A 13636-nucleotide genomic window follows, 5' to 3' on the forward strand; every position below is an offset into this window, starting at 1 on the left:
GAAATCTTTTCCTCCAGGGGAAAAAAGGTGTGTGTGGAGGTGGGAGGTATAGTGAGAACTTCTATGCCTTCTAAAGTCCAATTAAACAGACATCTGTATTTCCGATAAAAACTACTAATGCCTTCATAGTTAGTGCCTGGAGTCGGAATCCATTCTATCATATTTTATAGAATGAAAAGATTTAAATTGATAAAATGTGTTCAATAATAAAGTGTTTGGGAATGAAACATTTGCAATACTTAGTTTCTTATCAAACCTGAACTTAATTTACTAGTTTAATTAATTTATGTACCTAGTAAGTACATTTAGAATTGCAGTCTTAATGTACTATATAATATACCTCATGTTCTTAAATCAGTAACATAAGTTCAGGTTTGATAAGAAATTAAATATTGCTAATGTTTCTATTTTTGCTGAGTTAAATTTGGCTTGGCTTTAGTAAGCTACAGTAGGACACGAGTAAAAATGCACAGGATTGCATTACATATTGTACAGCTTTGGTATGTTTATTTGGGCTGTACAACATTGGATTGAGAACTTTAGAAACTTCCTGACATCTGCCATTTTGGAGAAGGTCAGAGAAGTTCCTGATCCGAATTTGGGGAGCCCACTTCAATCTGCCTTCTCCAAAATTAATTTAAAGGTTGGTCACGAAAGTATCCAATCTGAACCCCAATCCTGAACCCAGTCCCATCATTCTGAAAAGTCCAAAGGACCCTGAAACAACATTTGTGGGATCAAATTAGATCAGGTTGAATCCTATCCTGTCACTTGCATTCATGCATAGCCATAATATTACATTTATAGCATTTAAAAGAATGGATACATGGATGTTAAAACAGTGATTGCAAATATACCCAGTATTAGAGATGAATCTGTAAGCTGCTGTCTCTTAAAGTAGCTGAGTATATGTTAGGCCTTTTCCCAGTGGGGAGATAGGGGAAAAAATAATAAAAGCCCTGAGTGTCTGAAAATACATACAAAATCGAGGAACTTTGAAAGATCAAACTGTTGAGAAGCTTCTTTCAGTTCATGCAAACGTTCCATTTTCAGAAACCCATAAAGCTTGAAGTGAAAGTTCAAAAATTATGTACCTTTCAGGCATCAGTTCTGATTAGAGAAATAAACTTTATGCTCTTATTTTGAAGGATATATTCTTTACTAGCATAGACTTGGAAGTTAAGTAGGGATCTAAAATACTAAGTATTTAAATGTTTAACAGGTAAGAGAAGTCTTACCAGTAAGAAAATGCATTTAAACAATTCAAAAATTTTCAAAGGATTTGGAAAATGAGGCCAGAAGGCAAAGCAGCTTGGCAGCAAGATATGGGAAACACCTACTGACAACCTGCAAGGATGCCACCAATAGGATGCACTTTGCCGCATGGAGACAGGGCAGTAGTCAACATCTCTTTCACTCTCAAGCCCTATTCAGACATTGTGTTGTACCTGTACACAAGTACACACACACACACGTTTTTGGCAAATGGCTGAACTTGAGCTAATTTTTTTAATTTATTTATTTATTTATCAGTCATATTTTCATACTGCCTGATATGTACATCTCTAGGCAGTGTACAAAATTTAAAAAACACAGATTAAAATACACAATACACAATAAAAAGAATAAAACAGTTATTAAATTCTTAAAATTAATTCTAATTAAAAGCTTGCTAGAACAGGAGAGTCTTGAGGGTCTTCCTGAAAACAAACAGAGAAGGAGAAGCAGGGAGCAAATTCCAAAGCCCCGGGAGAATCACAGAGAAAGCCCAGTCTTAAGTCACCACCAAACGAGACAGTGATAACCGTAACCAGACCACTCCTGAAGATGGTAACAGGCAGCAGGGTTCATGACAAAGGAGGCGCTTTCTTAAATAGCCTGGACCCAAGTCATTAAGGGTAATAACCAGCACTTTGTATTTCACCTGGAAACATATTGACAGGCAGCCAGTGAAGTTCTTTCAAAATGTGTTCCCTTTGTGTTGTCCCAGAGACCAGTCTAGCTGCTGCATTCTGTACCAGTTGTAGTTTCCGGACTACATACAAAAGCAGCCCCACATAGAGTGCATTACAGTAGACAAGCCTGGAGGTTACCAGCATATGTACCAGTGTTTTAAGGTCATTTACCTTTAGAAATGGACATAGCTGAAGTATCAGCCGAAGCTGATAAAAAGCACTCCTGGCCACTGCCTCAACCTGAAAAACCAAGGAGAGCTTTGGGTCCAGGAGCACTCCCAAGCTATGTACCTGATGTTTCAGGGGGAGTGTAACCCCATCCAGAACAGGCAGATCTAAACCATCTTTTGAGTCCCAACCCCCCACAGTCATTACCTCTGTCTTATTTGGATTTAACTTCAGTTCGTTATCCCTCATTCAGCCCATTACCACCTTCAGGCTGGCATTTAGGAAAGATATACCATGTCCTGGCGAGGCCAACATGGAGAAATAGATCTGGGTGTCATCAGCATATTGATAACATCCTACACCAAACCTCCTGATGATATCTCCCAGGAGTTTCATATAGATGTTAGAGCACTGAAGACAGTATGGAGCCTTGTGAAACTTCAAACTTTAGTTCTCACTTTGTAGAACAACAGTCTCCAAGTGACACCATCTGGAATCTACCAGAGAAGTAGGAGTGGAACCATTGTAAAACAGTGCCACCCAATCGCACCTCCCTCAGGCAGTCCAAAAGGATACTGTGGTCGAAAAAGCTGCAGAGAGATCCAAAAGGATCATCAAGAGTCCCATTCCCTCTGTCCCAATGTGTTTATTTGTAAGTTACTATGGTATTTATTATGATTTATTTATTTATTTATTTATTTAATCTATCACATTTGTACATCACCCCAAACTTTTGTCTCTGGGTGGTTAACAATAATTATGTATATTATAGTAGATAATCTAATTAGCAGATCTGATATGGTGCAAGTAAATATTCACACTTTTCTTACCACTTAATTATATTATAGGAATGTTTATTTTCTAAATATTTTTTCTAAAAATATAAGTTGATTGTGTCTGTGAGATAATGTTGAAGTATATACAACTGGCCCTCATTCATAGGGGTTCCATTCTCACCAATAGGCACAAAAACTGAAACAACGAATAATGAAACCTTACCTTTATGGGAATCCAGGGGTTAGGTTCCTGCACACAAAAAAGGGCTTTAAAGGTGGGGGAGGGGGAGAAATAAGAAAAGTACTGTACCTTGCTCTCTAGGTCTCCAGCAATGCCCCCCCAACCCCATTTCCTCTGATTTTGTTTTTGCAAAAAACTGCAGAGAATTTTTTTTAGCCACAAAATGGCTCTCCACTGTAAAGTGGCCTCCAGAAATGACATCAGAAGTCATCTACGGGTAGTTTCCAGAAACTCAAAACCAACAAATGTGCGAATTTTACCTATTTTCAATACCATGGATACGTGAAACTGGGTCTCGAAGACCCATCCACAGATACATTAAACCACAGTTGTTGAAACTGCAGATAACGAGGGCCACCTGTATACAGTATCTCTTGAAGGTTCCCCCCTCCCCCTCCCCTGAAAATGATTGTGTGCAGATGCTTAGAAAGTTTTCATAATAGGTCCCTAGTGGGATACAATTACTACTAGGATGAATGTGTTAAGAGCATCTCAGCAGCTGTTGATAGGCTTTTTGATGTTTTTAAGGTTTCTATTAAACCATTCTTATTGTCAATTTTAATTGTTTTTCAACTGTAGTTTACATTGCTGTGCTCATTCTGTTTTAATGTGCAAACATTTTTGTTCACCATGTTCAAAGTGCTTGCTGATGAACAGTTCATAAACACTGCCCTCTAGAGGTTTGTGGTCCTCATATTTTTTTATATATATAATGTTTAAAATTTCACCTAATTGCCTACAATGGATGTGGCTATTGTAGACAATTACTTAGGTGAAATTTTAAAAATTATATTAAAAAATATGAGGACTACAAACCTCTAGAGGGCAGTGTTTGAGTGGAGAATAATATAATTATGCTAAGACTTCTATTTGTTTATTTTTGTTAATGAGCCCATTGCTGAATTAAAACTGGTTTGTATTGCTGTAGCTAATTTAGTTAACATACTGAATTTGTTCTGCTTCATTATCCATGCACAATTGGAAGCTTAATTAGTTATTAACCATACCTTATTTCATTATTTTTGTTAACATATTCATAAACATTGCTCACATTTGCGTGAAATATCAGTGTAGCTCTCTTCTTATGTTCACCCTGTCTTTCTTTTTCTTACAGAACAGCAATGAAACGTGTGGTGAAAGCAATGAATCGAGTGGACCAAAAGAAACATGAGAAGTTTGCAAACCAATTTAACTATGCACTCAATTGAATTGCAATAATTGGCAAGAGGACACTTAAGAATAATCTAATATAATGAACATGGATATTAGAAATAAATTGTATTCATAATTGTATGTACATGACAAATTGATAACTACTTTGTATTAAACAGAAATTTTATTACTAGTATATGGAGTTTGACTCCAAAGAAAACACTCTAGGATTTCTAGTTTCCTAATGGACTGTACAATTTATGCTTTTATTTTATAAGCAAAGATGGGCTAGAGAACTATCATTTCCTGTCATTTGACCAATGATGCATCAATGAGGTAGTGTATGCTAGAGAGAACTGCAACTCTCTCAGCAGTGTAAATCTAAATTGTTGATTTGTCAGTTGGAGTTGGGGTGAAGCCAAAATGGCCACCATTTAACAGCTTGATTCACGAGTTCCTGGGCTTCCCACCCCCCTCCCGGGCATGCCTCCCAAGGGCTTGCCTCCCCCCAGGTGGAAGAAAAGATCTCGACACAGCCCTGCCAGCAAAATTCAATCAATCAATCAATCTTTATTACAGTCATAGACCAGCACAGGTTATAAAACAGTAATACTATACAATAAAAGCTATATAAAAGGGGGGAAATGTTACAGTATTACGGAGAATAAGATTGATATAGCAGATAAGGCTGAGAAGGGAGGAATCTAAAAATTATGAAATGTTTAAAATATGCTATAAAGCACAAACAGAGTAGCTAAAATACATATAAGCTAAAAAGGACACAGTCAGAAACTTTGTTTCGGTCGGAGACCAGCGTGAAGTCAGAACAAATATAAAAGAGAAGATAATCAGCATTCTGTGGGATCAGTAGCACCCAATAAAATCCAAAAAGTCCTCCTCAGCACAAAATCACTGGAAATACTACTAAAATAATTTAAGATAAAAGGGGCAGCATATTCCTGCTTATAGGACTATTACAACTCAAAGCACAGCTCAACTCCCAAAACTGGGAGGGTATATACAATTCAGGAGCTCTATAAAATATTATCATTAAATTAGCTGCTTTTGAGCTGACGATACCTGTCCCCACATGCCCACCTGCAACTAGCCAAGATGTGGCTACAAATTGCTCTGACATTAAGTCCATCGTTTATTTGCCCATTTTTAAGCTCTTCCGAAAGCGAAGGGCTGCACTGCAAAATTTGGCTACCCGTCTAGTGGTACAGGAATTACTTCCTTCCAGCAGCCTGGCAGTCATCTGAGGTAAATCGAGACCTGGGCATTTGACTGTCAAAGGGTGAATGAGATCCCGGCGCAGGTCTCTATAGAGCAGACATTCCAATAGCACATGGGTAACTGTTTCAACTTGACCCTCACCACATGGGCAGAGCCTTTCCCCGTAGGGGATCCCTCTATATCGTCCCTCTAAGAGGGCTGAAGGCAGGGCATTGCATCTTGCCAGGGTGAAAACTCTTCTAAGAGGGGGCACCTCCAAGACAGTGAGATAGGGTGCTGGGGGCCAAACGATACCTAACTGATTCCTGGCACTGAAAGTCAGGTACCCTTGCCATATCTGTTTGTCTCTCAATATCCTCAATTCTCTGTTTGATGAGCTTCCTAGCTGTCTCCAAACTCTGCGTAAGCAGGGCAGACTGATCAAGGCCCAAAGAAATCATCTTTTGTTTCAGTGAGCGCTTCCAGATCGACTGATAAGAGTCCGCTAATACTAAGCGGCTCAGCCCTATCTCAGAGGAAAGGACTCTCAGCCAATAAAACAGCGCCATTTGCCAACATCTGGCCTCAACTCTGACAAGGCCTGCCTCCAATCTGAGCCTCGCATTGGAGGTACATTTGGGGGTTTGAAATAATGCTCTCAGGAACTTAGACTTGCACCACTTCTAAGGGGGACAGATCTGAGTAAGGACCCAGTTGGGCACCGTACAATAACTGTGCCAATGATTTCACCTGAAAAAGTTTTAAGGCCGCGGGGATAGAGCAAAAATCTGGCTGACGACAGTGGAGGATACACTGGAAAAAAGAAACAGACCAAGTTTGACTCCTTCCTCCCTTTATCAGAGGCAACAGCGGGAGATGCGTACCCTGTGTGTACCAACAATAGATTTATGGCTTTGGGCATGGAGGTCCTTCACCCCTCCTTAGACAAAGAGGCTTCTTCATGCAAGCTGGCCACTATACAAGGCGCTTCCAAGCTGCTCCAGAGGACTGCTCTTAGTAACTCCCCAGATCGGAGAGAAAATGGCCCGACACTTACCAGCCATGCATCTAGCCCCTTATCCAATTCAATCACTCAACAACTGAGCGACATCTGCATTAGCAGAAAGTCTGATAGCCATAATTGGCAGGATAAATTTCATTACCGAAAATCTGGACAGTCTGAGGCAGGCTTTTAACCAATATGCAGCCCAGAAACATCAAGGGGTTAAAGACACTTCGGAGCAAGCCATCACTAACCCCCGACCAGCCCCTCCCCTCACTTCTGTCTCCACTTCTTCACATAAGATGACACCATGTTCCTTGGGAAATAATAGCCTGGCAAGCTATCAGCGTGTGTTCCAAAACAATAAATGTGTCCTTGGAATTCCTCACAGTGCTCGTCATAGATGGACAAACCACAAGAGGATCACCTGCTCCCTGACCTACTTTTCAGTCTCTCATCCAGAAAGCATTAGCCTAACCTTGTATCACTATCTGCCTCCTTGCTCACAATTCAGAAGGCTAATCCTAACCTTCCAAATTGCAGCTATGGTGACAAAATTGACAAGCCAGCCAGATCACTTGTTCTTTCATGCCTACAAACTTATTTGTGTTTTTGCAGCAGACCCGGTAATTAGAGACTTCATCTCTGGTTAAGAGATTTACACCCCTATCAATAAACCCATCAACTCCAAGGACTATAAATCTCCTAGCTGTGGCAAAGACAAGCAAGCTAACACCAAGCCGATTGGGGAATCCCAACTGTATAAAATCATGCAAGAGGAACTAAACCAGATTCAGACTCTGACATGAATATCCAACGCCCAGAAGCAGTCCCAAATTACTCCAGTCACTCTTCTGCTACTCACACTCAGAGTAGAAGAAAACTGTCAATACATTTGGCAGATCTGTGCTCAAGCTCTGAAAGTGATAGTGAAACGGATGATACAGAGGGGCTTTCCATCAAGCTCACCACCAACTGGAGTGACTGGCTTTCCAGATCATGTGCTTTAGTCCTGCAGACACCTGGCATCACAGATAATGTGAAATCCTCTCCACATATTGCAGTTCCTCCCCTGGAAGGTGCCCAGGAAAAAACCACCCTGGGTGGCAATGCGCCCACACCCCCAGCTGCCTTCAAGAACTCTCACGCCTGCAACCCTCCCTAGCCATGATGTGAGCACGGGATCTCTACCTTGCAAGAAGTGTGCCCTGGAATGTTATTTGCCAGTGACCCACACTTTGATAATGTCACCATGCTGCTGACCTCAAGCAACCTATATGAGACATCCACTCTAGGGGAGGGTCTCCATGCCCTCCCTCACCACCTCCACAACTTGAGGAGTCAAGACACATCTTGGATACCCATGAGAGTCTGTCCTGCCCCCAGCTCCATTTCAGCCACAGCTTGAGCCACAACCAAATGGAGGATGAGGCTCCTTCAGGACAGTTGTCACTTCAGAAGCAACAACATGTGCATACACCCTTGGAAGCAGGCTGACAGGCAGAGATAGGGGCCCCCACACCACCCCCACTGATGCAGCCCTTCTCTGTAACTGCAGAGGACATCAACACACATAGGAACATAGGAAGCTGCCATATACTGAGTCAGACCATTGGTCTATCTAGCTCAATATTGTCTTCACAGACTGGCAGCAGCTTCTCCAAGCTTGCAGGCAGGAATCTCTCTCAGCCCTATCTTGGAGAAGCCAGGGAGGGAACTTGAAACCTTCTGCTCTTCCCAGAGCGGCTCCATCCCCTAAGGGGAATATCTTACAGTGCTCACACTTCTAGTCTCCCATTCATATGCAACCAGGGTAGACCCTGCTTAGCTAAGGGGACAAGTCATGCTTGCTACCACAAGGCATGGATCCAGGAACTCTCTGTTAGCAATCACCCCTTGGACACCTCTACCATGCCAACTCCTTCAGAAAGCTTGATGGTGACACAGGGACCTCCAACCCAACCTGCCAAGATTTCCTCCCAGGGAGGTCAGACGTTCATAGCGGAGAGTGCCCAGGAACTTGAAAGTGTTCCACCTGCCACTGACATCCAAAAGACCAGTGTAAAGTCAGACTCTTAACGTGGAATGTGGCTGGCAAGAATTTCTCTTATCTCAGACCCCTCCTTCAAAGCATATCTCACCTGCCATGACATTATTCTGATTCAGGAATCCTGGACCACTGGGGACTTAATACTCCACAGTTTCAACTCATATACAGTTGGAGTTGTACCTGGGGCTGGCCGTGGCAGATACAAAGGCGGCCTGGGTGTGCTTGTTGCTATCTCGCTGTGTGCATCCTCGAAACTGCTTCCATCACTCAAACAATATGCTATGGCAGTTCTGGTCCATTTTCAGCTGATGCAAACTGTTGATAATTAATCTCTCTCTCTCTCCCCAACATAGGAAGCTACAGGTCAGAGCAATGTGGACTGAACTTGAAAACTACATAGCAGGTCTCCTTTTCTCCATTCCTGATGCTTTTGTGGTGACCTAAATGCCAGGCTGGGCCCTGACGACCATACCTTATACACACAACAGAGGGCCCATCCACCCAGCCACGAGGCAGATGGGCTTCCTCTCAGGTGTCTCTCATAATTTGACCAAAGGTCAAATTATGCGGGTCTTTGTTTAATGACCACCAGACTTAACCTCTCCATTCTGAATGGCTTATTAGAAAATGACCACCCCGCCGAGTTTACCCATCTTGCCAGCTCCAGAATGAGCCTAATTGATTACTTTATCACCTCAAGGAATCTGCTACCTTTAGTAGAGAGATTTGAGGTTTACCCCCAAATTTGACAGCGATCATCTTCCCATTTCGCTACTCCTGAAGCCTTTCATTTCTCAGTCCCACATAGAGATCCACTACAATTCCTCCCTATCCTTGGTGGGAGGAGCATACTGCTGTGCTAAATGGTCACCACAACTGGAACAAGCACTAAGAGAGCTACTTGCCTCTGACCACCTGCAGTGCCTGCTAAATAATGACCCGACTTGTGCGCCTTTGGAGCTCTACAATGCTCTAGTCCAGGAACTACAGCAGCTCCTCTCTCATAAGAACTGTGAGCCTCACACACAGCGCCAACTGGTCTCCAAGCAATGATTTGATAAGGACTGTGTTAATGAAAAAAAAAACCCTTGCCAAGACCTATCAAGTCTATAAATCTAGCTTTGGTCTGTGGGCCACACAGAATCTTCTTCAGCAGAAAAGACAGTACAAACTTCTGCTGGCCCATAAGAAAAAAGAGGCCATGAACTGGCACCTGCTAAATCTTCTTCACACGCTGCATCTGGACACTTCACTCAAGTTGAGATGTAGCCCGCAAGGCCACCTCACAAGAGCTGTACCAGCTCAGAAGGGCATCAAACAAGGATGCATTCTGGCCCCACTCCTATTCAGTTTCTACATCAACTCTATGGTGGGCCAACTCAGCAATCCAGATTTCCACCCTCCTAAGCTCATGGGGAGACATACTGCCATCCTGTTATATGTGGATGATGCAGCCATCCTCTCAAGGACCCCCATTGGCCTTAGAAGAGCACTGAGGGCCCTAATTTTGTACTGTAAGGACAGCCTGGAAATTAACTATCACAAAACTAAAATCATGGCCTTCACCAGGAGGCCCAAGATCTACTCCTGGAGGAGATTGAGCAAGTTGCACATTTCAAATACTTGGGAGTAGTTTTTCATTCTGGTGGCTCTAGAAAAGCTCATGGAGAACACATGGCTCTAAATGCCCAGGGAAACTCCTCTGCCATTCTCCAATTCCTGCGGACAAGAGGAGGCCATTATTTACCCATGGCTCTTGAACTGTTCATAGCCAAACCACTAGCTCAACTCCTCTATAGTGCTGAACTGGACCCTTTTCTCAATATTGCGACTCTGGAACGTGTACAATCTAAATTCCTGAGAGCAGCACTCTGTGTTCCGAGATGTGTCTCCAGTGCCACTTTGCGCCTGGAGACAGGCCTGATCAAGATTGAGGCTAGGGTGTGGGTGACCACTCTCTGCTATTGGCTCAGACTATCCTTTTGCCCAATTGGTCTTGCCCCCCTAACCTTACATAACGATTACCAATCTAGTTGGATTCAGACAATTGAGGCAAAAATAGCTACATTGGGCCTTTCCCCCCTGACCTTGCTAAACATGGGTTACGATCAGGCAAAAGCAACCATCAAACAGTGCATTATAGACACTGAGCACCAAACTGATCTCAGCAGTGTTCCAAAATGTTATATCACTGATGGGCTTGGATACTCTACATTCTCCAGCAGCATACCTCAACTGGAGGTCCCTTATCACAGAAGGGCGTTCACTTTAGCTTGCTGGCATGGCCTCCCCTCAGCAGTGCTGGAAGGCTGCTGTAGAGGGACCCCATTTGCAGAGCAACAGGGCAGATCAAAACTACTGAGCATGTCCTCCTCTACTGCTCATTCTATAGAGAGATTCGTGCCTCTCTCATCCTTCCATGGCTAAGCAAGTATCCAGGTCGTCCGAGCCAATTCTACAGCTCCTTGCTACTCTCTAAGCCTGCCATTACATATAGCGTTGCCAGGTACTTTGAGGCTGTGATCAGCAGTCGTCAGCGGATGACAGGCAGTGAGCCCCTCCAGCCTTAATCTGATTCTCTGTAGCTCTGGGCAGGCCCTGCAATTGTTCACATGCCTCTCCTTTCTACTGCTCGTTTTACCCTCAATTTGGCAGTTTCCCAGTCTTATTACTCAGGATTTTACATATTTCTGCTACCTTTTAACCTTATTACAGTGTTATGCCTCCTCATGCATACTATTGTTAGTCCTTTTAGTATTATTAGTCCTTATTTAGTTCTTAATTTTAATTTTTAATTTCTATATGTAATCCTTTTTAATCTAATCTCACTTTTAACACGTAGTCACTCTTACATTTTAACATTGGCTTAGTATTTTTATATGTATTATTTTATATGCAAGCATTTCTTTATCTAATCCTACTCTTACCATGTAATCACCCCTATACTTTATGCTGGTCTGAGACGGTAATAAAGATTGATTTGATTTGTCAGATGGCATCTGCACTAATTGTTCAAACTGTCTTCCATGAACTATTTGAAATAGATTGTTTTCAGGACCAAACCATACGTTTCCCCTACATTTTGTAATGAGTGTTGTTCTTTAAAGTCTAAGTAGCAACTGAGGGAGGGAGGAATTGGGACTGGGACATGTATGGTGGTCATAAAATAATAGAATATTAGAGTTGGAAAGGATCTTGGAGCTCTTCTGGTCCATCCCCCAGCTCTCTGCAGGAAATTGCTAGAGCATTCCTGACAGATGGCCATCCAGCCTCTGCCTGAAAAGCTCCAGGAAAGGAGAGCTCACCACTGCCCAAAGCAGACTGTGCCACTATCGGACAGCTCTTGCAGTTTGGAAATTCCGCCTAATCTGCTTCCTTGTAACTTCAACCTTTTAATTCTACTCCTGTCCTCAGGATCAACAGAGAATAAGTCTGCTCCCATGTGACAACCCTTCAGATATTTGAATACTGCTATCATATCTCCTTTTAGTCTCTTTTCCAGGTTGAACATACATAGCTTCTTCAGCCATTCCTTGGTTGCCAGATCCCTCTCCATCTTGGTTGCCCTTCTCTGAACCCATTCCAGTTCTTCATCATATTCATAAATATGAATAAAATACACAGTATTCCAAGTGAGGTTTGACCAGTGCAGAATAGTGTGGATCTGGACCACTATGCTCCTGTATATAGGAAAATCTTGGAGTTTGAAATTGGACCTCTCAGCTTCCTCCACCAATAGAGTGGGGAGGGGAAGAGCTTTGCAAGAGCAAAGCCGAGGGCAGAACATGGGCGCAAGACTAGAGAATATCTAACATTCAGAAAATGGCTTGGCTGAGCAGGAAGCTAGCCACAAGAAAAACAGGATGAGGAAAGGGATCTGATTAGCAAGCATACATTGTCCCCTTTGCTAAACAGAGTCCACCCTGGTTTGCATTTGAATGGGAGACTCCACGTGAGCACTGTAAGAGATTCCCCTTAAAGGATGGGCAGACTCTCTGCATGCAAGCATGCAGAAGGTTCCAAGTTCCCTCCCTGGTATCTCCAAGACAGGGCTGAGAAAGACTCCTGCCTGCAACCTTGGAGTAGCCGCTGCTAGTCTGTGAAGACAATACTGAGCTAGATGGACCAATGGCAGCTTCCTCTGTTCCTCTCTGCTGAGCACAAATCTTGCTCTACTCACTTTTTGCTTGGCCACAACAATGCTAGCGAGGGAAATGGGCTGGCTGAAGCCACTCGCTTTTATTCAAGTAATCGCCAGAACTGTAGCTCATGAAAGTTAGTATTAATGGATAAATAGACTGCTCTGCTGTTGAACCATTCTTACAGTTAGGAAGATGATGGGCCAAAATAAATGCACAGAAGAGGAAGGGGAGGGGTAGGTGGGTGGAAAAGGACAAATTAACATAGTGATACATTCTTTGGAACATACTGTACCGTAGGAAAGAGAATGTGTGAGGTGCAGATGTGTGAACATCTGCTCCAAGTTCTCAGTCTTTCCGTCTCTCACCCCTCCCCGGACAATCCATCTCCCTGCCCTGCCTTATCCTTCTACCCCACTCCTTAAACTGCCCCCTACCATCTAGGATGGCAGCTGAGGTGGCAAAACCTTCTCTATCCCCCCCCCACAACTCTCTCTCACTCTCCCCCCACACACATAACACTCCCACTCTCTCTCTCTTCCCCTCCCCTCCCTAGGGAGAGTGGCATTGTGGCAGCCTAGGTCGGCTTCTACCGGTGTCCTCCGCTCTGTTGCATCGCCCTGCTGAGTCTCCTTGTGAGTAGGATGGCTGATTGGGGCAGGGAAGTGCACCGAGGGCTGGCCTCTATCGCCCTGCTGAGTCTCCTCGCGAGGAGAACGGCTGAGCCAGGGCTTCGCTTCCAACCTGCCTGGATGGCCCTTGGTGTGCTCTTCCACCCTGGCTGCCACAAGGAGATTGGGCCGGGTGGCAGACGCCGCTGTTCAGTGTCTCTTCTTCTTCCTCTTTCTCCCTTGTTGCTGCAGCGCCGCCGCCTCCTCAGCAGCTGGTCCACCGCTCAGCCCTACTCGGTGCCTTCTCTCTCCTCTGGACAACTCAC

General features: G+C 43.5%; 1 protein-coding gene across 2 annotated transcripts in view; it reads left to right on the forward strand.

Annotated features, from left to right (window-relative positions):
- UVSSA (UV stimulated scaffold protein A) overlaps positions 1–11551 on the forward strand; it is a 93411-nt gene extending 81860 nt beyond the window's left edge. For both annotated transcript variants that reach the window (XM_053304922.1, XM_053304924.1), the window contains one exon: positions 4255–11551. In XM_053304922.1, the coding sequence (XP_053160897.1) occupies positions 4255–4348 (94 nt within the window). In that variant the 3' untranslated portion in view covers positions 4349–11551. The remainder of the gene's footprint in view (positions 1–4254) is intronic.
- Positions 11552–13636: the final 2085 nt, after the last annotated feature.

Source organism: Hemicordylus capensis, chromosome 3 (genome assembly GCF_027244095.1).
Source record: "Hemicordylus capensis ecotype Gifberg chromosome 3, rHemCap1.1.pri, whole genome shotgun sequence".
Taxonomy (NCBI): domain Eukaryota; kingdom Metazoa; phylum Chordata; class Lepidosauria; order Squamata; family Cordylidae; genus Hemicordylus; species Hemicordylus capensis.